At 39.7% G+C, this 24,904-nt stretch overlaps 1 protein-coding gene across 1 annotated transcript in view; it reads left to right on the top strand.

The window, feature by feature from the left end:
- The window catches only part of ttn.2 (titin, tandem duplicate 2), a 314,983-nt gene that overhangs the window by 158,863 nt on the left and 131,216 nt on the right, over positions 1-24,904 (top strand). Inside the window, exons 136-152 of the mRNA XM_078404016.1 lie at positions 798-884; positions 1,182-1,256; positions 3,423-3,494; positions 4,440-4,523; positions 5,073-5,153; positions 5,543-5,605; positions 6,045-6,122; positions 6,687-6,761; positions 7,231-7,299; positions 9,823-9,891; positions 14,005-14,073; positions 15,308-15,376; positions 15,936-16,004; positions 17,498-17,566; positions 18,134-18,202; positions 20,745-20,813; positions 24,789-24,857. Of these exons, the coding sequence (XP_078260142.1) occupies positions 798-884; positions 1,182-1,256; positions 3,423-3,494; positions 4,440-4,523; positions 5,073-5,153; positions 5,543-5,605; positions 6,045-6,122; positions 6,687-6,761; positions 7,231-7,299; positions 9,823-9,891; positions 14,005-14,073; positions 15,308-15,376; positions 15,936-16,004; positions 17,498-17,566; positions 18,134-18,202; positions 20,745-20,813; positions 24,789-24,857 (1,236 nt within the window). The remainder of the gene's footprint in view (positions 1-797; positions 885-1,181; positions 1,257-3,422; positions 3,495-4,439; positions 4,524-5,072; positions 5,154-5,542; positions 5,606-6,044; positions 6,123-6,686; positions 6,762-7,230; positions 7,300-9,822; positions 9,892-14,004; positions 14,074-15,307; positions 15,377-15,935; positions 16,005-17,497; positions 17,567-18,133; positions 18,203-20,744; positions 20,814-24,788; positions 24,858-24,904) is intronic.

Raw genomic sequence — 24,904 nt, 5'->3', positions numbered from 1 at the left:
ATGTATACAAGATAATCAACCTAATGGATCTCTGCTAGTATTTATGCCTCACACAAACTTCCTCCTGCCATTTCACTATATCAAGACAATATCTTCAATTCCTTCTCTTCTACTGACCCAGCAAATGTTTGTGTCATCCAACTTAATCGCCTTAAAGTTCTACATTTTCATAATTCGTTAGTGAAGAGTTTTTTTTGGTTTAGGAGTGACTTTTTTTATTCAGGGTAGTTAACTTGATTCCTCCACATCTTCTATCTTATGTGTATTTTTAAAGCCGTAATCAAGTCAGTTTATCATTTTTTTCTGGAAAAAGAACATTAGTCTATTGAAGTTTGTTTGGCAATGGATCAGAGAGGTGAATTTCCTATTTCAAAGATGAGTACGAGCAGAATGACAGATGCACAGGCATCTGTTGCACAGCATATTCCAGGTTTACTTGACTCAGCCCATTATTTTCCAAACTCTTTTTCATACAGTTGTGTTTCAATGAATACACCCTTGAATGAATAACATTTGAAGGAGGTTTATGTTATTATTGTAATAAAACATTGTTATTGGCAAAAACACAGTTAAAAATTTGGCAAGTTACACTGTCAAATTTAGGTTCTAATTGATCAGGTAGATGATTTTCATTATCAGCCATACACCAAATTAATGTTTGTATCTGTGAGGTCCAAATAGAATAATATTGGTTTGAGTCTTTTTGTGATGTATGTTTTGTGTACTGTTAACATGTTATTCAAATGTCTTTCATAAATTTCTTAAATTGACTTTCTTTTAAAACACAATATTTATTCAAGTGCTGGAGATTTCAAAACCTGAAACATCAGAGGAAGTTGAGATATTTGCTGTTTCAAGAAAAAGGGAAATCGTCACAAGAAAAGGTACAAATGTACACAGAAACATCTCCAGCAGTCTTTACTCTATTTTATAACTGTTCTGATATACTGATTTGAAATTTAATGGATAAATTACTGATACACAAAGATCAACAGTGATTATTTCAATGACATGTAGGTGTAATATCTAAGGAAAAAATTCTTATGTTCTCCTAAGAAGAGTTTAATATCATGTGTTAGATTTGTCTGTCCTGTATGTTTTATGTTATACTTTTAAAAAGTCGCTTCAATGTTAAGGATGCTATCTTTGATAAATTCCGTTCATAATTGTGTTCTTTCAAGAATTGGAGAAGAAGCAATTTGATACAAAAGTTCAGCTGGACACTAAGATAAGAAAAGAAACCATCACAGTAACAGGTATAAAAATACTTTGGAAAAAATCATTCTTCCATTTTAATGCCTTTTTTTCTTTTTGTGGTCTTTTGGGTCTTGTTGATGTCAATTGACTTCCAACATGTTATTTGTATGGTTTTATGGTGTTGTAAATTATGTTTTACATCTCTGTCATAATAGAAGATGTTAACTCAGAGAAATCACTATTGATTCATAATTTGCAAATACATATTTTAACTGAAATGATATTGTTCTGGACAAATCATGATTAAAGTGAGTATTGTGGAAGATGTAAAAGCTGTTACATCATAAGAAATAAAAGTGACAGAAGCGATATCATTATTACTTCGCCATGGGCTTGCTCCTCATTAAGATCATAACTGATTGGACACCTAACCCACTTTTTACTTGATTTCTTCAATTCACTTAGTACCGAAAATCTACCTAAGCATTGAATATATCAGCAACTGAACATCTAGAACCTTCTTCCTTTGTGTGATGATTTTTTCCCCACATCCCAGCTGCAAATGGCCAATCACTTGTCCTGAGACCATTCTGTAACACCCCCCCCCCTCCCCCCACCAAGTTCTAGACTATGCTCCATAGTTCTAGATAACACAAAATATGTCGATTGCAGGGAATGGCGGGACATGGATCATGCGCAGATGACATTATTTAAAATTGGCATCATGTTCGACGCAGCCAGTGTGGGCCGAAGGGCCTGTTCTTGTGCTATACATTTCTTTGTTCTGTAGAATGTGTAAGAGAAAGTGAACACTGGGAAAGGAATGTTAAAAGTAATTGACATTTATGTTGCTCTTTCCACTTCCTCAGGGCATCCAGCAAAATTTCATAGCTGGTGACCTATTTTTGAAATGCAGTTATTAGGAAAATGTGCCAGGCATTTTTCTCAAACATAATTATTCCATTAATTATTTGCATTGGAGTGGAGAATTGACTCCACACAGATAACTAAGATGCAGATACAATACAATACAATATATCTTTATTGTCATTGTACCCAGGGGTACAACGAGATTGGGATACCACTATAGATGGTATCAATGACAATAAGACTGCGTTGGAATTCAACATTGTTGGTTGATATTCCCTCCAGCCCCACATCCCAAGAATAAAAGAACTGTTAACAGCTGCTATGTAAGATTCAGCTATTATGTATTAGCTTGTTAATACATTCAGACTCCAGATCCAACTATAAACCGGCCCATACTCTGGTCCTTACTCTACAAACCTACCCATTTCCTGGCCCCCAATGTGTTTTTTTACCCTGTTCCTGACCCCGACTCTAGCTCTGGTGGGACAAATCCGTATTCTGGCTACACACTAGTACATACTGGTACATACATACCAGTGCTCACTCTCCCTGAGACATTGTATTAAAAATAGAAAAATACAGCACAGGAACAACACTTGGGCCACAACATGATATTAATTGTCTTGTACCAGCAAGTAATATTGAAATTTCATTACGTGCTTGCACAAGACAGAAAATATACTCTGTGTCATGGCAAACTAGACTAGAGAGGATTCTGAAGGAATACACAATCTTTCCCAATACTCCCAATGGTACCCAACCAACCTTGCCTGTACACTTTTTTGGATCGAAAATCAGTAGATAACAAGTAGTTACTGCATTTCATTCATGATTACAGGGACTAAAAGTAGAATTGGCGTATAACAAAAAACTTTGTTGGAATTCTGAAATAAAAACTGTAAAGTCTAGAAATATTCAGCAGGTCAGGCAGCATGTGTGCAAAAAGATGCAGACATTTCATGTCAAAGATCCTTGTACTTTTCCAGTTCTGATGACATTTCTTCTATCTAGAATATTAATTCTGTTTCTCTTTCCATTGGTGCTGCCTGACCCTCCAGGTATTTCCAACATTTTCTATGTATCCTGTGTACTATATGCTCTGAGATAGACATTGGCAGCAACACTGAAACAAATGTTGGATGGTTTTCAATTAGTGACATAAGAATTTTACCCCTGCCTGACAGAATTTTCCAAGTATAGTTATAATATTACTTTTATTATTGACTGGCTTGGATATATTGTTTGAAGTATTGTGTTAATTCTATTTGTCCTGTATGTTAAATGTCATTCTGAGTTCATGAATGTTTACATTGTTTTTTAAATGAATCTCATCCTAAAAAAAATATGCTTTAAAGTGCAAGACATTCCTAAGAAGCCAATGGCAGAAGAATTAAAACCAAGAAAAGAAGAGATCATGACAATGCAAGGTATGAGATGAAGGGAAGGCATCCATAGAATCTTTACACACCGAAGTGTGAACAATTTATACATCTCCTGATGAGCCCCACACATCATCAATAGAATCTTGCTTTTTTGTCATTTGCCACATTTTGTGTATTTTTCTGTACAGTTGCAATGTGATGTTATTCTTTATATATGGGTGCACATTTTATGCTTTATTGGGGAAATGCCATTTGAATAAATTAGTTTTTAATTTTTCATTGAAGAAATACACAAAATTATCAAAAATACATAAATTACTTAAAATTATTATAAACCAAAGCAAAATATTAAATAATAAAAAAATTAAACTGCCTCCCCATGTCTCTTAATCCATGGCCCACAGACCTCTCTGAAATCAAGAAATCTCAGATCTTGCACCAGATCATATGACAGAAGACAGGATAGGCAACTCCCCAACATAGTGTTGTGCAATCCCAACATCTGGGATCTCTGCAATCATAAAGCCATCTAGACTTCACAGAGCAAAATAATACATTTGCATTCCTGTCACCCATCAAGTTTGTCAGGAAGCCCTAAGATGTATAAGATGTAAGTGGAGTGTTAAAATGTCTTCTCACTACAGAGTCCTTATTGTTATATGGTCAATTTTAAGCTGAGCATTTTGAATTTTAAATTTCCTACTGGATTTGTACTGATCTATCACCAATTTAGACCTATTTCTTCAATTTTTCATACTATTAAGTTTGTCAGTGGCACATGTTCTCCCTGTTCCACATAAATCTTTACCTACTGGTCCATAGACATTTAAATACCCTGTATTTCTAAAATAAAATGTTAGTTGATGTTGTTATGTCATTTATGTGCTTTGCATGATTCTGCACTCTTGACTCTTGTTTTCAATGGTTTCAAAACAATTTATGTTTTATTGAATGAATTGCATCTTTAAACAACAACAATATTCTTTTAAGTGAAAGAAGCTTATACAAAGACTGTTATTGAAGAATTCCAACAAGACGTTGTTCAGGAGAGAAAAGCGGCTGCTCCTGTTAAAGGTACAACAGATGCTTGGGATTTCTTACAGATTTTCATACTATATTATGAAAGTAATTCCTGCTTTCCATCTTTCTAAATCCATCCCCAAAAATCCTAGCCATTTTTTCATTAATAATTTTGTTCAATGTGCATGTACACATACATCTGATTGTATTGTATTGTCTGATTTGTATTGTTTGTACTGTCATAGCAATGATATTAATCTAAACAAAATGTTTTGCTGTTCGTCTTACTGCTATCAGTTAAACTTCATTAACGGGTTAGTACAAAATAATATTTAATAATTTAATACAATTAATAGTTATTTTTTATTTTTTAACTATTGTGGCTAAGATATCTACATCATAAAATTATTCTTCTGATTTTATGATGTTCTAATTCCTAGAAAATATTTATCTAAAAACCTTTAATATTTATTTCCTGTACAAGAAAATCGCAACTATATCAATTTTGTCTGCTTATGTTTCATGTTTTCTTAATTTGTACTCAAATCTGAGTGTACACATAAGTGATCAATAAACCTATAATGATCAATGATTATTCTTCAGTTCTGGAGATCCCACAGAAACCAAAACCTGAACAAGTCCAAACAGTTAAAATTACAAGAGAAAAGACAACTCTGATAACAGGTATATTAAAAAAATTCTGTACAAATATTTCTTAGTCCTTCCTCTTTGTGCCTTAAAATCAAGTTTTATATAATATGGGCGCTTCTTTGATCCTATTCAGAAAATGTTTTAGTATTTCTTATTTTTAATTAAACTGAAAATCAAGAGTAAACTTTCTCGTGAAGATAATGATATCACGTACACTCTTGTCAAAAACACTTCACCAATCCTGGAGCCTGGCATTATTACTAGTTACAATTGATTTATTACCTTTGATTGAACAATTATTCTGCATTCGCATTGTGTTTTAGGTATGCATATAGTATATATCTTATATGCCTGGATTGTTTAACTAGCTTTATTGTTATTCTTACCTGAAACTCATCTTAAATCAATAATGTTCTTTAAAGTGCCAGATGTTCCAAAGGAACCATTTGCTGAAGAATCATGGAAAGAAGTTACACTGACCAAAGGTATCAACGTCATAGGAAACATCCTGTATAAAGCCCATAAGTTATGGGGTCTTGTTCTTTCCATCAATTTAAAAGCAAATATTGTATTTCTGTCTGCAAATCATAATAAGATTTTGCTTAAAGTGCTTCTTGTTCCAGCATGAATTTCATTCATTTGTTTCTTCATCTAACCCTACTGCGCTGCAGTGTGATAGTTAACATAGTTTATGTTTATTATTTGTATGTACAGTTCATGTTACTGTCTGTAAAATCTAATGCCAAGTACAATAGTTTCTATTAATCAGTAGTTATATTTATACAATACAAAATACAATATCTTATTTTCACTTTTGTCTGTCACTCATCTTAGTTTAGACACCATAATTTTCTCAATCTTGAAATGAACTCATTCTAAAATAATCATACTCTAAGATGATAATAATATTCTTTAAAATGTCAGAGCGTTCAAAAGAGCCTGTTATTGAAGAGGAGAAGCAAGTTGCTGTTCCAGGAAAAGTAAAAGTTCCACCAAAAAAAGGTATAAGCTAAAAGGAAGGATTTTAGTTAAATTCTTTTGATGTCTGACAATGTTCTGGTCGTGCCCATGTCGCTTTGGTCATCTTTGTGCTCACTTAAATCTAGTTTTCCTTATCATTGTGTAGTGTCCATTTGTGTTGTGATATATTGTATCTTTGTGTCATCCACATTGTAAATGTCAATGACATATTTTGTAGTTTAGAGAATATATCCAATAATTTGCAGATTGGTTAAAAAAAATACAGATATTAGTAACTGCATATGTCCACTTTTACATGAATATTTTATTAAGTGAATCAATTGGGGTTTTTTTTCATTTAACGAGAAATAGCACAGGATATTTTTTAATTGTATTAACACAAAAAAAGCAGTATACTGCATTCATAAATAAACATGGTTTTACTTATTAATATAGGTAAGTTATTAATTTAGAGAACATTATCTAATAGCCTTCTGTTTTGTCTAGTTTTTGTTTGTTTTATTGTGGATAAAAGTCAAACGTAAATCATTAAAATTGTTGTTTTTTCAGCAACCCATTATTAAATTATTCTATTGTTCTTTAAAGTGCCAGAGGTTCCTAAGCAGAAAATTGATGAACTGAAACCAGCTACCACTCCACAAGAGGATGCTAAACCTAAAGGTACAAGAAAACTTGGGTTTTATACAGCTTTTAGCAGTCCGAGAGTGTTTATATGTCTTATAATGGACTAGATATGAACTGGAATAATTAATTTCTCACTTGAGGCAGCTTTGTTTCAGGCATGTGAAACTTTTGTTCATTGACTTTTCATCAGCACCATCGATTTCGAGGGCTAGCTACTTCTCTCTTCTTAGATCTACCAAACATGCCAAATATTCCCATCTTTTACTGTTTTCAAACCAGTTTGTCCTGTTGCCTTCAAAGTGATGAATGAGCACAGATTGTTCATGTCCCCTGTAGTACATACCTGTTCTTGTTGGTTAGCTACTTTCTCCTCCAGTTTGTTTACTGCAGAATACTAAATGTCAGGTGGTGAATTTTGTTGTCATGTGTTAGTGCTATTTACACTTGTTATATTTATATGATTCGGACACTTGTATTTAATCTTAAAATCATAACTTTTTTTAAGTGCCCGAGGTTCGTAAGAAGCCAGTTCCTGAACCATTGAAACCAAAGAAAGAAGTTGCTCCAGAGATAGGTAGCTAACATTTTGTTGATTTAAATGCTAGAAATATTTGTGCGACCAAGTACCTTGCTATTTTTAATTGTTAATTCTATTCTATTCCCTTGTACATTTTGCTGTATTATGTGTTATAATCATTGTTATAAACTCTGTTGCGCAATCAAGAGTATAACAAACCTTTAGATGGACTTTAGTAGGAATGTACTAAGGGGGATATAGTAGGAAAATTACTTGGTTGATTATAGGTTTGCTGGCAATGAAAATTATGAAAATCTCTTAGAGATTGTTGTCAATGACTAGGCACCTATATTTATGACTTTACTAAATTCATTCCATTAGCCAATATAAAGGTGTAGGAGATTATCAGTAAGTAAGTTAATGAAGTAAGCAGTGAACGTGACTTGTTGGATTTGAAGGAGGTTGAGACCACTTTCCGGGATATTCATTTTTTTTCTTGGGTTACTTTCATGTTCATAAAGCAATAGTTATAGACAATAGACAATAGGTGCAGGAGTAGGCCATTCGGCCCTTCGAGCCAGCACCGCCATTCAATGTGATCATGGCTGATCATTCTCAATCAGTACCCCGTCCCTGCCATCACCAGACGGTACGGTGCTGCCTTACAGCGAATGCAGCGCCGGAGACTCAGGTTCGATCCTGACTACGGCGCCGTCTGTACGGAGTTTGTACGTTCTCCCCGTGACCTGCGTGGGTTTTCTCCGAGATCGGTTTCCTCCCACACTCCAAAGACGTGCAGGTGTGTAGGTTAATTGGCTGGGCAAATGTAAAAAAAATAATTTAAAATTGCCCCTAGTGTGTGTAGGATAGTGTTAATGTGCGGGGATCGCTGGGCGGCGCGGACCCGGTGGGCCGAAGGGCCTGTTTCTGCGCTGTATCTCTAAATATAAAAAATCTAAAAATTCTCCCCATACCCCCTGACTCCGCTATCCTTAAGAGCTCTATCTAGCTCTCTCTTGAATGCATTCAGAGAACTGGCCCCCACTGCCTTCTGAGGCAGAGAATTCCACAGATTTACAACTCTCTGACTGAAAAAGTTTTTCCTCGTCTCCGTTCTAAATGGCCTACCCCTTATTCTTAAACTGTGGCCCCTGGTTCTGGACTCCCCCAACATTGGGAACATGTTTCCTGCCTCTAACGTGTCCAACCCCTTAATAATCTTATATGTTTCGATAAGATCCCCTCTCATCCTTCTAAATTCCAGTGTATACAAGCCTAGTCGCTCCAGTCTTTCAACATATGACAGTCCCGCCATTCCGGGAATTAACCTAGTAAACCTACGCTGCACGCCCTCAATAGCAAGAATATCCTTCCTCAAATTTGGAGACCAAAACTGCACACAGTACTCCAGGTGCGGTCTCACTAGGGCCCTGTACAACTGCAGAAGGACTTCTTTGCTCCTATACTCAACTCCTCTTGTTATGAAGGCCAACATTCCATTGGCTTTCTTCACTGCCTGCTGTACCTGCATGCTTCCTTTCAGTGACTGATGCATTAGGACACCCAGATCGCGTTGTACGTCCCCTTTTCCTAACTTGACACCATTCAGATAATAATCTGCCTTCCTATTCTTACCACCAAAGTGGATAACCTCACACTTATCCACATTAAACTGCATCTGCCATGCATCCGCCCACTCACACAATCTGTCTAAGTCACCCTGCAACCTCATAGCATATTCCTCACAGTTCACACTACCACCCAGCTTTGTATCATCTGCAAATTTGCTAATGGTACTTTTAATCCAAGTCATTAATGTATATTGTAAAAAGTTGCGGTCCCAGCACCGAGCCTTGCGGTACCCCACTAGTCACTGCCTGCCATTCTGAAAGGGACCCATTTATCCCCACTCTTTGTTTTATCATCAGTTTTACCATTAGTCTCCATTGTGATCTGTTCCAACTATCTATTGAGAGATATATTGAAGGCCTGCTATCTCTGTAGGTACTGCATTTATTTCCTTTCCACATCGTGCATTGCCTTAAGGGGCCTTACAATATATGCAGCCAGTAAACAACATAGCAATGAAATTTTAGTGAAAGATCAATAACGGCAGGTTCCTGGAAACTGAAATGAAGACACAAAATGCTGCACATTCTCTGAAGGTCCAGCAGCATTGATGGGTAGAGAAACAGTATTAGTGTTTCAGGTTGATCGACTTGCATCATCATAGGTGAACGTTCAGCTTATTATCCTGATGAAGGATTATCGACGTACAAGGTTAACTCTTCCTCTTTTCACAGATGCTGCCTTAACCTGCTAAATATTCCTATAATTTTCTGGCTTTAAACCAGTTTAATCTGTTGCCTGCAAAGTGATGAATGAGCACAAATTAACGATGTAATATCTTCTGCATGTTTATTCTCAGTAGTTAGTCAATTTTACCTCCAGTTACATTTATAGGAGGAGAATCTAGTTGGTATTGCATTTCTCTGTCACATTTCTTTACACTATTTAACTTGTAATATTAGCAATTTTGGTTACAATAGTTGCTAATTAAAATTACAATATTTTTTGAAGTGCCTGAAGTTACTAAGAAGCCAGTTCCTGAAATATTGAAGCCAAGGAAAGAGGTTACGCCAGAAAAAGGTAGGTTTCTTTTGTTGAATAAATCGTTAAAAATGTTTATGTGAAATAAGGACCCTGCAACTTTTAAATTATTAATTATGTTCTATGTCCTTGTCAATTTCCGTATAATTATGTGTTATTGTTATAAACTCTATGCACAAGCAGGGTATAACAAACCTGTAGATGTGCCTGGAGATTTGATAACAAAATAAATGTCAAGATTATTTTATTGGACAGTTATATGATTTGCTGGCAGTAGAGAACTCCAAAAAACCACTTAGATGGGTCATTGTTAACAATGATCAGGTGTTATATTTATGATTGTACTAATGTCATTTCAATTGTACACAGAAAACATTGTTTGATATTACCAAAAAGCATTAATCTTTGGAGGATTAATAATTCAAACAAAATGGCTTGTAGAGCCAATTAAGAGGTCATTTATTCTCATTTCCCCCTTTCAAAAAGGAACTTTAACTCCAAGTACCAGGCTAGGTTTTGACAAAAAAAACCTGCCACAAAATAAAGCCAAACCTAGATTAGAGGGGAGGTAACTATGTTTCTCTGTATTTAGAAATACAGCTTGTTTTTCTACCCAACTCATTCCAAACAAGCACGCAGGATGAACAAAGGGATGTGCACAGGTTAAAGACTCATTATGTTGAATTCGTTATTGACTGCTTTTCCTGGTGCTTTTCTTGTGAACTTTGGCAATTTACATGAACTGAAATCATTTTGCTGTTTTCATGTTAAGTTAGTGTAAATCCATGGATTGGTGAATACCTGCTATCTTGCCAGTCAAAATGTCTTCATATTGCAGAAGTTTTTTGTGCCCTTGTTTATGCCATCCTGATACTTGATCAAAATAAGAAAGGGATGTCAATACTGCGTGATGAGGTTTGCTCACACATGACATAGCTTGAGACCCCAGTTCACATTCCATGTACGAATATACTGTAAGACTGAACTAGAGTCTTGCTGCCACAAAGAGACCGAAACAGCATACCAAGCAAAACTTCTGCTGCCTAAACCTTTTAAGATATTCTTCGTAGTAGATCATAAGATTAATTTTGGAATGTGTTATCCGACAACATTTTTGTCATCACGAGGAAACAGTCCTTCTCACTACCTATTAGATGGAAATCAAATGAAAGGAATACTGTTGCCCCGAGAGAAGACAGCAGATGTGCACAGCTGTTATTTTCCTGATGTGTTTTTTCAGTCATCCTGCATTTTGGAGAATAAAATCGTAAATTATCTTAGCACTTTAGAAACCCTTTTGAATAGTGGTATCCAGAGCCATATTGGATACATTGTAAGCTTCATCTGCAGAGCTCAGACCTTGATCAGCCATCCAATTCTGCACTAATGTAACAATGGAGTTTGACAATAGACAATAGGTGCAGGAGTAGGCCATTCAGCCCTTTGAGCCAGCACTGCCATTCAATGTGATCATGGCTGATCATTCACAATCAGTACCCCGTTCCTGCCTTCTCCCCATACCCCCTGACTCCGCTATCTTTAAGAGCTCTATCCAGCTCTCGACAGCATCCAGAGAAATGGCCTCCACTGCCTTCTCAGGCAGAGAATTCCACAGATTTACAACTCTCTGACTGAAAAAGTTCTTCCTCATTTTATTGATTTGAACTTGTTCCATACTTGGAGGGTGGGCTCTGTTATGGATAAAGCAGGATACCAACTTGGTGCTGGGCTCCTCCATGGGCTGCAACATTGAATTCTGTCTTTATGGATTTTTTAACAGTCTACCAGACATTTGGTTATGTTCATGAATCAATCTCCTTCTGTGATTTGGCCACCAAAGTCTTTAATCGACACCTCTGAAGCTGAACTAATGTGTGATGTTATCCTCTTCATGAGCAAACACGAGCATTGTCCTTTTCCTCCCTCGGTCCTGCCCTACGCACACTTGCCTCGTGTCTCACCATGTCCAGTCCCATCATGTATCCTCATCAAAATTAAATTTGTCAATTGGAGCTACATTAAAAAAAATCATTTTCAAGCTTCTTTATCATTTCCTGTACTCTGGGTCATTGTTACTTGTTATTCTACCAACAACCATGGCATCGGTAGTGAATTTAAAGATACCTCTAGCTCTGCTAGAGTAAAGTGAGTAAAATATGTAGGCATGCTTTCCCTCATCTACTTCATTTTGACACCTCTTTTTATCTTGTCACACCTGCAAGAAGGAGGATTCATTGCAAGGAGAAACCATATTTCAATGAACGTCATCTTTAAGTTTGTCAATGATACTACCGTTCCTGGACAAATAACGGGTAGTGATAAGTCAGAGTACTGGAGGGAGATTGCTAATCTGACTGAATGGTGCCAGAATAACAATCTTGCTCTCAGAATTAGCAAGACCAAGGACCTGATTGTTGACTTCAGGAAGGGAAAGCCAAGGATCCATGAGCCTGTTTCCATCTATGGGATGGCAGTGGAAGAGAGTCAACAGCTTCAAATTCTTGGGATTAGATATCTCTGAAGATTGTGTCATGGGCCTAGCACATTGATGCAATCACACAGAAAGGTCCTCACCACCTCTACTTCCTTGAAAGATTAAGGAGATTTGGGATGTCAGCAAATACTCTTGTGAACTTCAATGTACAATAGAGAGCATACCGGCTGGTTGCACCGTGACACAGTTCAGTGCAGAAAGTGGTAAATGTTGCCTGATCCATCACGGGTACTGATCTCCCCAACATCGAAGGTACCTACAAGGAGGTGGTACCTCAAAAAGACAGCTAATATCATCAAAGACACACCACCGTGGGCATGTAATTATCTTACCACTACTGTGTAGGAAAGAACTGCAGATGCTGGTTTAAATCGAAGGTAAATACAAAATGCTGGTAATTCAGCGGGACTGGCAGCATCTCTGGAGAGAAAGAATGGATGACGTTTCGGGTCGATACCCTTCTTCAGACTGATGTCAGGGGAGTGGGCGGGACAGAGATAGAATGTAGTCGGAGACAGTAGGACTGGTGGGAGACCTGGGAAGGGAGAGGGGACGGAGAGAGAGGGAAAGCAAGGTACTTCTCTAACTTCAAATAGCCCTTGCCTTCCCTCTCTCCCTGCCTGTCCAGCATTTTGTGTCTACCTATCTCACAACTACGATTGGGATGATGGTACAGGAGGTGGAAAACCACGAACTCCATGTTCGAAAATAGCTTCTTTCTAGCAGCCATCAGATTCTTGAACATCGCGCAGCATTAACCACAATCCTACCTCAGCAATAATGAACTTTGTTTTGGATGCATTACATGTTTCAGTTTTGCACTATTATGGTCTGACTACCAATTATTATTGATTATAGATTTATTGTATTATTGATTATTGTATATTTATTGCGTTAATGGCTCTGTAAAGCTGCAACAAGTAAAAATATCATTGTTATGTTGCCAGTATGTGACAATTAAACACTCTTGTTTTGATGTTTTACCATAATTGAACACCACCAGCATACCCAAGCTAGTGAGCATTGTTCCTGAGTTTTGCAAAGGTGCTAAGTACGATAGTGTCTTGAGGTGCAAGTGCATTCCTTCATTTACTTTCCACATCTTATATTGCTTAAGCCAGGAACGTTATGAGGTCCATTCCCAAAATCTGCAACCAATATACAACGTAACAGTGAAAATTTATTAAAAGACAAATGAAAAACTGATTTGGGAAAATTGGATTTAAAACAGAAAACATTGCAGAATCACTGCAGGTCTTGTGGCACTGGTGGGTAGTGGAAAAGTGTTAGCACTTCAAGTTGATGAAATTATTCCAGAATAAGTGAAAGTTCAATTCATTATTCCTGATTAAAGGCTGTTGACCTGTCTCTTCACAGATGCTGCTTGACCTGCTAAGCATTCCCATTTTTTTCTGGTTTTAGAACAGTTTATCTGTTGGCTTCAAAGTAATGAATGGACACAGATTATTAATGTAACATTTTCTGCATTTTGGTTCTCAGTGGCTAGCCAATTTCACCTCCAGTACATTTGCAGGGGAAGGGAAACTAGGTGGTATCACATTTCTCTGTCATGTGTCTTTGTGCTACCTTAATTTGTTATATTGGTATTTTTGGTTAAAATAGTTGTTTCAATCTTGAAATTATAATATTTCTTGAAGTGCCCGAAGTTCCTAAGAAGCCAGCTCCTGAACCATTGAAACCAAAGAAAGAAGTTACTCCAGAAAAAGGTAGGGTTCTTTTTGTGATTTGAATGCTAAAAGTATGGTGTGAGAAATAAGTACCTTGGTACTTTATAATTATTCATTCTAGTCTCTGTCCTTGTCTGTTTCCATATAGTTATGGCTCATTATTGTTATGAGCTTTATTGCACAATGAAGGGTATAACAAAAATTTAGAAGGGCTAGAGATACGACAGGGAAATAAATGCCATTGGCTGATTATGAAGAAAGGGTTCCCACCCAAAACCCCTGTTGAATCACGCCGGCACTTTGTGTCTTTCTGTGATTAATAAGATTTGCTGGCACTGGAGAAATTACAAAAATCATTCAGATTGATCATTGTTGACAATGATTGGTCTACATTACTTCATTGATTTCATTCCAATAGTAAACATAAAACATAATTTGATGTTTGCAAAAACCATAAATAGCACTTTTAGTAGGAAACAAAATGTAAACAAAATAATATAGAGAGCTAATTTTTGTTACTTAAAAAAATAATGCTTGTGTTAAGACTTTATAACTTGAAATAAAAAGAGGCCATTTCTTCTCATTTCTTTCTATCTATGGAATTTTAGCTAGATTTTAAGCAAAGTTTCTGCCACAAAATGGTACATGGACAACCTTGATTTTGTTGTCAAGGTGATTTTGGCTCCAAACTGTTACAAACATGGCATTTTCCAGAATACTGTGGGAGATTCAAGGAACATTCCCATTCTTTGGCGGTGAAGTCAGCATTGTCATTTCCAATGTCATTAAGTAGGGATGCTTTCACTCCTCCACTTAATTCTGATACCTGTTATTATGTTGCCACTTCCTGCAAGAAAGAGGAACATTTTGCAGTGAGTAACCTGGAGTATGTTTCAGTGATGCAGCTATCATAATGGAACTGCTAACAACACATTCAAAGTTGAGTTATATGTTCATGGTTTGCAACGATGCAATGTCTGAGGTGAGCTATATGAGTGGTACAATTATATTGAGTTGAGTGGAGGTGATGAAGAAAGCTTGGCCAACATCTTTTTCTAGTTTTAGACAAGTTCAATCTATTCCTGTAAAATAATGAATGGGCATAGATTACTAATGTTACTTTTTCTGCACACTTATTCTCGGTGGTTAGTCAGTTCCTCCTTAAGTACAGGAGAAAAGTGAGTTCTAGGCATCACGATTCTCAGTTAGATATATATGTGCTGTTTTTTCTTGTTATGTTGATTACAATTTAATCTTATAATATTTCTTGAAGTGCCTGAGGTTCTTAAGAAGCCAATTCCTGAACCATTGAAACCAAAGAAAGAGGTTGCTCCAGAAAAAGGTATGTTTCTTTTTGTTGATTTAAATGCTAAAAACATGTTGTGAGAAATAAATACCATCCTTATTTAATTATTGATTCTATTCTATGTTCTTGTCTGTTTTTGTATATTTATGTTATTATTTTTGAAAACTCTACCAAGGGTATAAAAAAGTCTTTAGATGGGCTGAAGACAGGATAGGAAAATAAATGTCAAGATAATTCCATTGGCTGAATATAAGATTTGCTGCAAAAATTCATGCTGAGTCTGAGGTGAAGTACATGAATGGCAGAGTTAAGTTGAGTTCAATGGAGTTGATCAGAAACCATGGTCAGTATGGCCAACAACATTTATTGGTTTTAGACAAGTTTAATCTGTTGCCCAGTGAATGATCATAGATTAATAATGTTGCATTTTCTGCACACTCATTCTCAGAGGTGAGTCAGCTCATCCTTCAGCACAAGGGAAGAGCAAGTACTTGGAATCAGGATTCAATGCCACATATTTGTCCTCTTTTTTTATATTGCTTATGTCTTGTTACAGTAGTTGTATTTAATATCAATTTTTTAATATTTCTTGAAGAGACCGAAGTACCTCAGAAGCCAGCACCTGAACCATTGAAACCAAAGAAAGAGGTTACTCCAGAGAAAGGTAGGTTTCCTTTTGTGATTTAAGCACTAAAAGTATGTTGTCAGAAATGCCACATTAAATTATTAATTCCATTATATGTCCATATCTGCTTTTATATATTTGTGTGTTATTGTTGTTATAAAGTCTATTGAACTATTGAGGGTATAAAAGTCTTTTGAAGGGCTGGAGATATGGTAGGAAAATAAATTTAGGATTATTTGGAATAGGGATTGGACATGTTAGAGGCAGGAAACATGTTCCCAATGTTGGGGGACTCCAGAATCAGGGGCCACAGTTTAAGAATAAGGGGTAGGCCATTTAGAACGGAGATGAGGAAAAACTTTTTCAGTCAGAGATTTGTAAATGTGTGGAATTCTGTGCCTCAGAAGGCAGTGGAGGCCAATTCTCTGGATGCTTTCAAGAGAAAGTTAGATAGAGCTCTTAAAGACAGTGAAGTCAGGGGGTATGGGGAGAAGGCAGAAACGGGGTACTGATTGTGAATGATCAGCCATGATCACATTGAATGGCGGTGCTGGCTCGAAGGGCCGAATGCACCTATTGTCTATTCCTTTCACTGATTATAACATTTGCTGTCATCGGAGAATTTACAAAAATCGCTCAGATTGATCTTTGTTGACATTGACTGGATGCCTATATAACTTCACTGATTTCATTCCAATAGTAAATGTAAAACATCATTTGATATTAGCATAAAGAATAATTTTTTTTTTGTTGTATCAATCATAATTTAACTAAAATGATTTATCGGGCTGTTTTTGTTACTTAAACAACATCATGCTTATGTTAATAATTTATAACTTGAAATAAAGGAAGCCATTTCTTCTCATTTCCCTCTAACCATGGAACTTTAACTCCAGGTAACAGGCCAGGTTTAAACAACATTTCCACTCCAAATTGGGGCAAGGACAACCGTGATTTTGTTGTCAAGGTGACCTTGCCTCTAAATAGTTATGAATATGGCATTTTCCAGAGATTCAGGAAACATCTCACAATTCTGGTATTGCGATCAGCATTGTCATTTCCATGGGGGTTGATACCTGTTTTTATGCTGCCACTTCTTGCAAGAAAGAGGAATGTGCTGCAGTGAGCAACCTGGAATATGTTTTGATGATGCAACTATCATAATGGAACATCTACCAGCATGTTCAAACTTGACTTGTGTCATTATAGTTTACATCAATGCTGAGTCTGAAGTGAATAATGATTAGTAGAGATAAATTGAGTTGAATGGAGATGATAAAGAAAGCATGGTCAGCAGGGCCAACATCTTTCACTGGTTTTAGACAAGTTTAATCTGTTGCCTGTAAAGTAATGAAAGCATAGATTAATAATGTTACATTTTCTGCATACTTGTTCTCGGTTAGTTATTTCCCCCCTCCAGTACAGGAGAAGAGCAAAGTAGTAGATATCATGATTCTCCATCACATACATTTGTGCTATTTTAACACTATATTACTATATTATAACACTATAAATTATAATATTTTTTTAAGTGCCCGAAGTTCCCAAGAAGCCAACTCCTGAACCATTGAAACCAAAGAAAGAGGTTATTCCAGAGAAAGGTAGGTCTCTTTTTGTCGAGAACATATGCTAAAAATATGAGAAATGGATAGGACAGGTTTAGAGGAATGTGGGCCAAATATCATATCATATCATATATATACAGCCGGAAACAGGCCTTTTCGGCCCTCCAAGTCCGTGCCGCCCAGTGATCCCCGTACATTAACACTATCCTACACCCACTAGGGACAATTTTTACATTTACCCAGTCAATTAACCTACATACCTGTACGTCTTTGGAGACGTAATACAGGCAGGTTGGACTAGTGTAGATGGAACATGTTTGCAGGTGTGAGCAAGTTGGGCCGAAGGCCTTGTTTCCACACTGTAGACTCTTTGGCTTTATATATTTCCATAAAGTCATGAATGAGCATAAATTAACAATGTTACATTTTCTGCACACTTTTTCTCCGTGGTTAATTAGTTCCTCCTCTAGTACAGGATAATACCAAGAACTAGCTATCACGATTCTCTGTCACTATATTTATGCTCTCTTTACTTGTTATATTGGTTATGATTTTAGGTTTATAATAGTTGCATTTAATCTTAAAATATAATATTTCTTGAAGTGTCTGAAGTTCCTAAGAAGCCAACTCCTGAACCATTGAAACCAAAGAAAGCGGTTACTCCAGAAAAAGGTAGATATCTTTTCATTTATTTAAATGCTAGAAATATGTTGGGAAAAATATGTACCTTTTCACTAATCTATTAGTTCCTTTCTATTAATTCTGTCCTTGTCTGTTTTGATATATTCAAACTGCGTTATTTTGTTATAAACTCTATTCCACAATTAAGGGTATTACAAATCTTTAGATGGTCTGGACATATGGTAGGAAAATAAACGTTTAGATTATTTAGAAAGCATGGTCAATGTGGCCAACATCTTTTTCTGGTTTTTGACAAGTTTAATCTGTTGCCCATAAAGTAATGAATGAGCATAGATTAACAATGTTACATTTCTTACAAACTCGTTCTCGGTGGTTAGTCAGTTCTCCTCCAGTACTGGAGAATAACAAGTACTGGATATCACACTTTTTAGTCCTATATATTTGTCTTCTTTTTATTTGCTATTGGTGCTTTTAGTTATAACTAGACTGAAATGGACCCGTTGTGTCCAAATCTCTCCTGCGGGCTCTCCTGGAGCAACCCTCCCCCCAACTGACTATCCTGCGGGACTGGCAGCCCTTTCCAACTGGCGAAGTCCGTTGCCGGGCGGGGAATATCTCCCGGGGCCGTGGGCGGGCGAGGAGGGCCAGGGAAGGGGAGAGAGTGCCACTCACCTTAGCCCAGCGCCGCCAACGTTGCAGCCAGAGCGAGCCAGGGACCCAAAGACTCTCCTGCATTGGTCTAGTACCCTCCCCTCCCCTACTCAATCCCTCCTCATCTCCCCTCTCCCCCCTACCCACTCACCCACTCCATCCCACCCTCAACCGCCTTAAAACTCCCCAAAACCTCTCCTGCATTGGTCTAGCACCCTCCCCTCTCCCACTCCCCCCTCCCCCACAAACCCAACCCCCCACTCCCCCTTCGCCTTCTCCCCCCCCATCCCTACTCCCCCCACCTCTACCCCCCACTCCCCTCTCCCCTTCCACACACCCCCTCTCCTCTCCCCCACCACCATGACACCCTCCGCCTCCCCCACTTCCCCCCCCTCCCCCCACTCCACCCCCCTCAACCCCCCTTGTCCCTCCACCCCCCTCCCTCCACCTCCCCCTCCCTTCCCTTCCCCACCTTCCCACTCCATCCCCCTCAACCCACCTTAACCCCCCTCCCTCCGCCCCCTCCCCCTCCTCCCCTCCCACCCTCCTTCCCTCCCCATCTCCATCCCCCCTTCCCTCCATCCCTCCCTCCCTAGGAGATAGATTTAAACTTTAAAATATGAACAACTTTTAAAATATAACAGCAATTTCAATGAAACTTCTTCCATTAGCACCAACGAGACGACGGTGAATAAGATGGGCCTAAAATTGTCAGGTTATCATGTACCGGTTTGGCTGTAGTTCAGAAACAAACAAACAAACAAGAGTTTTAGTATATAGATGGGCCAAATACAGGCAGGTTGGACCAGTGTAGATGGAACATGTTTGCCGGTGTGAGCAAGTTGGGCCGAAGGCCCTGTTTCTATACTGTAGATTCGTTGACTTTATGACTCTAAATTAGTATCTTTCTACCTTTTAATTATTAATTCTATTCTGTGTCCTTGTCTGTTTATATATATTTATGTGTTCTTATTATAATAAATGCTATTGAACAATCAAGGGTATAAACAATCTTTAGTAGGGCTGGAGACACGGTAGGAAAATAAATGTCAGGATTATCCTATTGGCTGATTATAATTTGATGGCAATGGGGGTTTTTCAAAAAATACCCAGATTGATCCCTGTCCAATGAACAGGGATCATTGGGATCCCTTCACTGATCATGGGATCATGACTTCACTGATTTCAAAAGACCATTTTTTTCTTATTTCCCTATTTGGAACTTTAACTCCAGGTACCAGATGATATTTTAAGCAGAATTTCAGTAACAAAATAGCACAAGGACAATCTTGATTTTGTTGACTTTGGTAATAAAGAGTTATGAACATGGCATTGTCCAGAACATTGTGGGAGATTCATCTCACCATTTTCTCTAGTGAAGTTAGCATTGTCATTTCTATGGGGGTTGAAATAAATATGCATGCTTTCTCTCATCAATTTAATTCTGACACCTGTCTTTTATGTTGCCACTTCCTGCAAGAGAGAGGAGTGTGTTGCAGTGCGTAAGCTGGAGTATGTTTCATTGATGCAACTTTCATAATGGAACAGCTACCAGCATATTCAAACTTGACTTGTGTCTGTGACCTTACCAAGTCTGATGTGCAGCACATGAATAGTTGAGTAAAATTGAGGTGATTGGAGTTGATCAGAAAGAATGGTCAGTATGGCCAATGTCTTTTTCTGGTTTTCGACAATTTTAATCTATTTCCGTAAAGTCATGAATGAGCATAAATTAACAATGTTACATTTTCTGCACACTTCTCCGTGGTTAGTTAGTTCCTCCTCAAGTACAGGATAATACCAAGTACTAGCTATCACGATTCCCTGTCACTATATTTATGCTCTCTTTACTTGTTATATTGGTTATAATTTTAGGTTTATAATAGTTGCATTTAATCTTAAAATATAATATTTCTTGAAGTGCCTGCAGTTCCTAAGAAGCCAACTCCTGAACCATTAAAACCAAAGAAAGAGGTTACTCCTGAAAAAGGTAAATATCTTTTCATTGATTTAAATACTAGAAATATGGTGTGAGAGATATGTACCTTTCTACTAATGTATAAGTTCCTTTCTATTAATTCTGTCCTTGTCTGTTTTGATATATTCAAACAGTGTTATTATTGTTATGAACTATATTCCACAATTAAGGGTATTACAAATCTTTAGATGGTCTGGAGATATGCTAGGAAAATAAATGTCTGGATTATTTAGAATTGCATGGTCAGTGTGGCCAACATCTTTTTCTGGTTTTTGACGTTTAATCTGTCACGTATATTTGTGTTCTTTTTATTTGTTATTGGTGCTTTTAGTTATAACTAGACTGAGGTGCACCCGTTGGGTCCGAATCTCTCCTGCGGGCTATCCTAGGGCAACCCTCCCCCAACTGACGATCCTGCGGGCCCGGCAACCCTCGCCAACTGAAGAAGACCGTTTTAGGTGGGCGAGGGGGGACAGAGGAGGGTAGAGGGTGCCACTCACCTTGGCCCCATGCCGCCAATGCTGCAGCCAGAGCGAGCCGGGGACCCAAAGCCTCTCCTGCATTGGTCTAGCACTCTCCCCTTCCCCACTCCTCACCTACCAAACCCCCCTCAACTCCCCTTATCCCCCCTCCTCCCCCCCTCACCCACTCCATCTCCCCTCATCCCCCCACCCACTCCATCACCCCCTCAACCCCCTTAAAACTCCCCAAAACCTCTCCTGCATTGGTCTAGCACCCTCCCCCCCACTCCCCTCCCCCCACACCCCCCTCCTCACTCCCTCCTCCATCCCACCCCTACTTCCCCCACCCCCCTTCCCCTCCACTCCCCTTTTTTAAAAAGTTTTTTTAAAAATGGAAATTGTTCTCCCCACTCACCCACCCCATCCCATCTCAACAACTGCGGGGGCGCGGACCCGTTGGCGATCCCCTGACTTGTGCCCGGCGATCCGCTGACTTGTGCCCATCAATCCTACCGATGCGTGCACTCGTTTGCGAGCGGGGAACATCCCCCGGGCCCTGGCCCGTGCGTTGCGCGCTGTTCTTCGGCGAGCTGCGGGGAACGACGGAGAGCGGAGAGGCAGCGCTGATCGACGGTGGCAACGGCCATCTTTTTAGACCTTCTGCTTCCACGTCTGGCACCACGCTGCACCACGGGAGGAAGGTCAGGCGCAAGGCATGGCGGGACGGGCTGCGGTTCTCCCGCTGGTCCTCCGGTGTGGGGGGAGGGAGCGCATTTCTTAAAGTCATGTAGGTCCCATTGTGACATCACACGCTGAAGACCGGGGGTTGGGTGGGTGGGGGGGGGGGAGAGTGAGCTCATCTCTTAAAGTCGTGCGGGTCCCATTCTGACGTCACATGCTAAAGACCTTTCGACCTGACTTCGGGAACCAGGCTAATCGGCCGTCGAGCGGGAGGTTGTAGCCAATTAATGGACTCCACATGGGGGTGAGCAGCAGGAGCAAATCAGGACGCGGCAGGAGCAAATCAGGACGCGCCGGTGACCAATCAGAGTGGGGGCCGCCGGAACTCCCCTACGTGGGACGCGGGCCAATCAGGCGTTGAACATGAGGTCGGAGCTGAACACAAAATGGCAACCATCCCCCAACTGCGCACGCGTCGGAGCTGAAGACAACATGGCAACCCACCCCCAACTGTGCACACGCTAGAGCTGAACCCAGAATGGCAACCCTCCCCGAACCTCGCACGCGAGAATGCGACAGCCATCCGTTGGATCCAAAGCTCTCCTGCATTGGTGTAGCACCCTTCCCTCCCCCACTTCCACTGCCCACCCCCCCCCCTCACTCCATCCTCCCTCCCCCACCGTTCCCCCAAATTCTCCCACACTCACCCACTCCTTCTCACCCACTCCATCCCCCCTGCTTCCCCCCCACTCAGCCACTCCATCTCCTCTCCTCTCACCTTCCACCACCCCCACTCCCCTCCCCCCACCCTCACTATCCCCCTCACCCCCACTCCCCCCTCCTCTCCCCCTCCACCCCACTCCCCTCCTGCGCGGGGACTGTGTCCCGGGGCCGTAGGCGGGCGAGGTGCGAAAGAGAAGGGGAAAGGGTGCCTCTCACAGCCCCGTGCCGCCAGCGCTGCAGTCAGAGCCTTTCCTGCATCGGTGTAGCACCCTCCCCTGCCCCACTCCCCCCACCCAAACACCCACCCACCCCTACCCTACCACCCCCACCCCTCCCCCACCCCCACTCCCCCCACCCCCACTACTCAGCCCTACTCCCCCCACCACCACTCTCTCCCCACACGCCCCCCCACACTCCCCTCTCCCCTTCCCCCCCACTCCCCCTCCACTGCCCCCCCCCCCCCCCCCCACCCTCACATTTTGAAAGATTAAAAAGTGGATTATTTTTATATAAAACATTTATTGAAACCCCAGGACAATGGTGAGTGCGGTGGACCTAAAATTGTTGCACTATCGTGTACCGCTTTGGCTGTGTCAAGCCCCAAATAATATACAATTAATATACACACAAACAAACAGAGAGTTTTAGTAATATATAGATAGAAACTAGTAAAGGGTGCACCCGTTGGGTCCAAACCTCGTTGGGTTCCCATTGTGTCATGGGAAAATCGCGTTTAAAAAAAAAAAAAAATGGCGTTTGTTTTAGAAATGAAATAAATCTCAATGAAAATAGCATTTTTTCTTTGAATTAAATGGCGTTTTTTTTTTTTAATGAAATAAATCTCGATGAAAATGGGTTTTTTCCTTTATAATAATTGGCTTTTTTTAGAAAAATAAACCATATTTTAATGGAAAACGCGTTTTAAAATAAATGGCGTTTTAAAAAAACAAAAACAAATCTCAATGAAAATCACGTTTTTTCTATAAATTAAATGGCGTTTAAAAAAAAAAATTGATCTCCATGAAAATCGCGTTTTTTCTTTAAAATAAATGGCTTTTAAAAAAAATAAAAGCAATCTAAATGAAAAAATAAAATACATCTTATCTTTAACGTGGCCTTTTATCGTGAAAATTCTTCCTTGGAGATCCTCGAGACTGTACCCTCATTCAGCAGACTGTTGCTTTGAGCGGGAAGAAGACCCAGCGGACAACCAGCCCGCTTTGAGCGGGAAGAGGCAGTGACCAATCAGAGCAAACTCCTCCCACATGGGACCCGGACCAATTGGGCGTCGAGCGGGAGGTCGGAGCCAATCAAACGACCCCACGTGGGAGGATTGCGTTTTTTCTTTTAAATAAATGGCTTTTAAAAAAAAATTAAATAAATCTCAATGAAAATCGCATTTTTTCTTTAAAATAAATGCTTCTTTTTTTGCATTGGTCTAGCTCCCTCTCCGATCCACTCCCCCCTCTCACCTACTCCATCCCCTCTCCTTCCCCCCCACTTACCTACTCCATTCCACCTCCCCCCCACGCTCACTCCCCCCCTCTCCCCTCACCCCCACTCCCCCCACCCCTCCCCCCACTCCCCCACACCCCCACACCCCCACTCCCCTCCCCCCACCCCCACTCTGGCGCGCTGGGGCCGGGCGGGAGCTGGGACTACACCTCATGGTGGGCAACGTGGCAGCAGGAGGCGCACACAAGATGGCGAAGTGGGAGGAGGAGGAGAAGAAGGAGAGCAGCCACCATTTTTGTTTGAGTCGTCGACAATGCCGTCGGTTGAAGCGGGCGCTGGTGGGGACGTGGGAGGAGGAGGAGAAGAAGCTGCCTGCTGGGGGTTGTAGTCCGGTGATGGGAGACGGAGGGGAACGATGAGCCGACCAGCCGGGTACGGGCGAGGGGGGAGAGGAAAGGGAAGAGGTTGCCAGGACAATGGTGATTAAGGTGGTGCTGAAATTGTGGCACTATTGTTTACCGTCTTGGCTGTATTTTCAGAACCAAATCTCAGATATATACATATATATATACAAGATCAGAGTTTTAGTGATATAATAATAATAATAATAATAATAATATAGATTATATAGTTGTACTTAATCTCAACATTCTAAATTACCTTGAAGTGCCTGAGGTTCCTAAGAAGCCAGCTCATGAACCATTGAAACCAAAGAAAGAAGTTACTCCAGAGAAAGGTAGGTTTCTTTTGCTGATTTAACTGCTAAAAAAATACTTTGTGAGA

The sequence above is a fragment of the Rhinoraja longicauda genome, chromosome 8 (genome assembly GCF_053455715.1).
Source record: "Rhinoraja longicauda isolate Sanriku21f chromosome 8, sRhiLon1.1, whole genome shotgun sequence".
Classification (NCBI taxonomy): Eukaryota; Metazoa; Chordata; class Chondrichthyes; order Rajiformes; family Arhynchobatidae; genus Rhinoraja; species Rhinoraja longicauda.
Note: the sequence above shows the minus strand (reverse complement) of the source record. Positions and strands in the feature narration are given on the sequence as shown.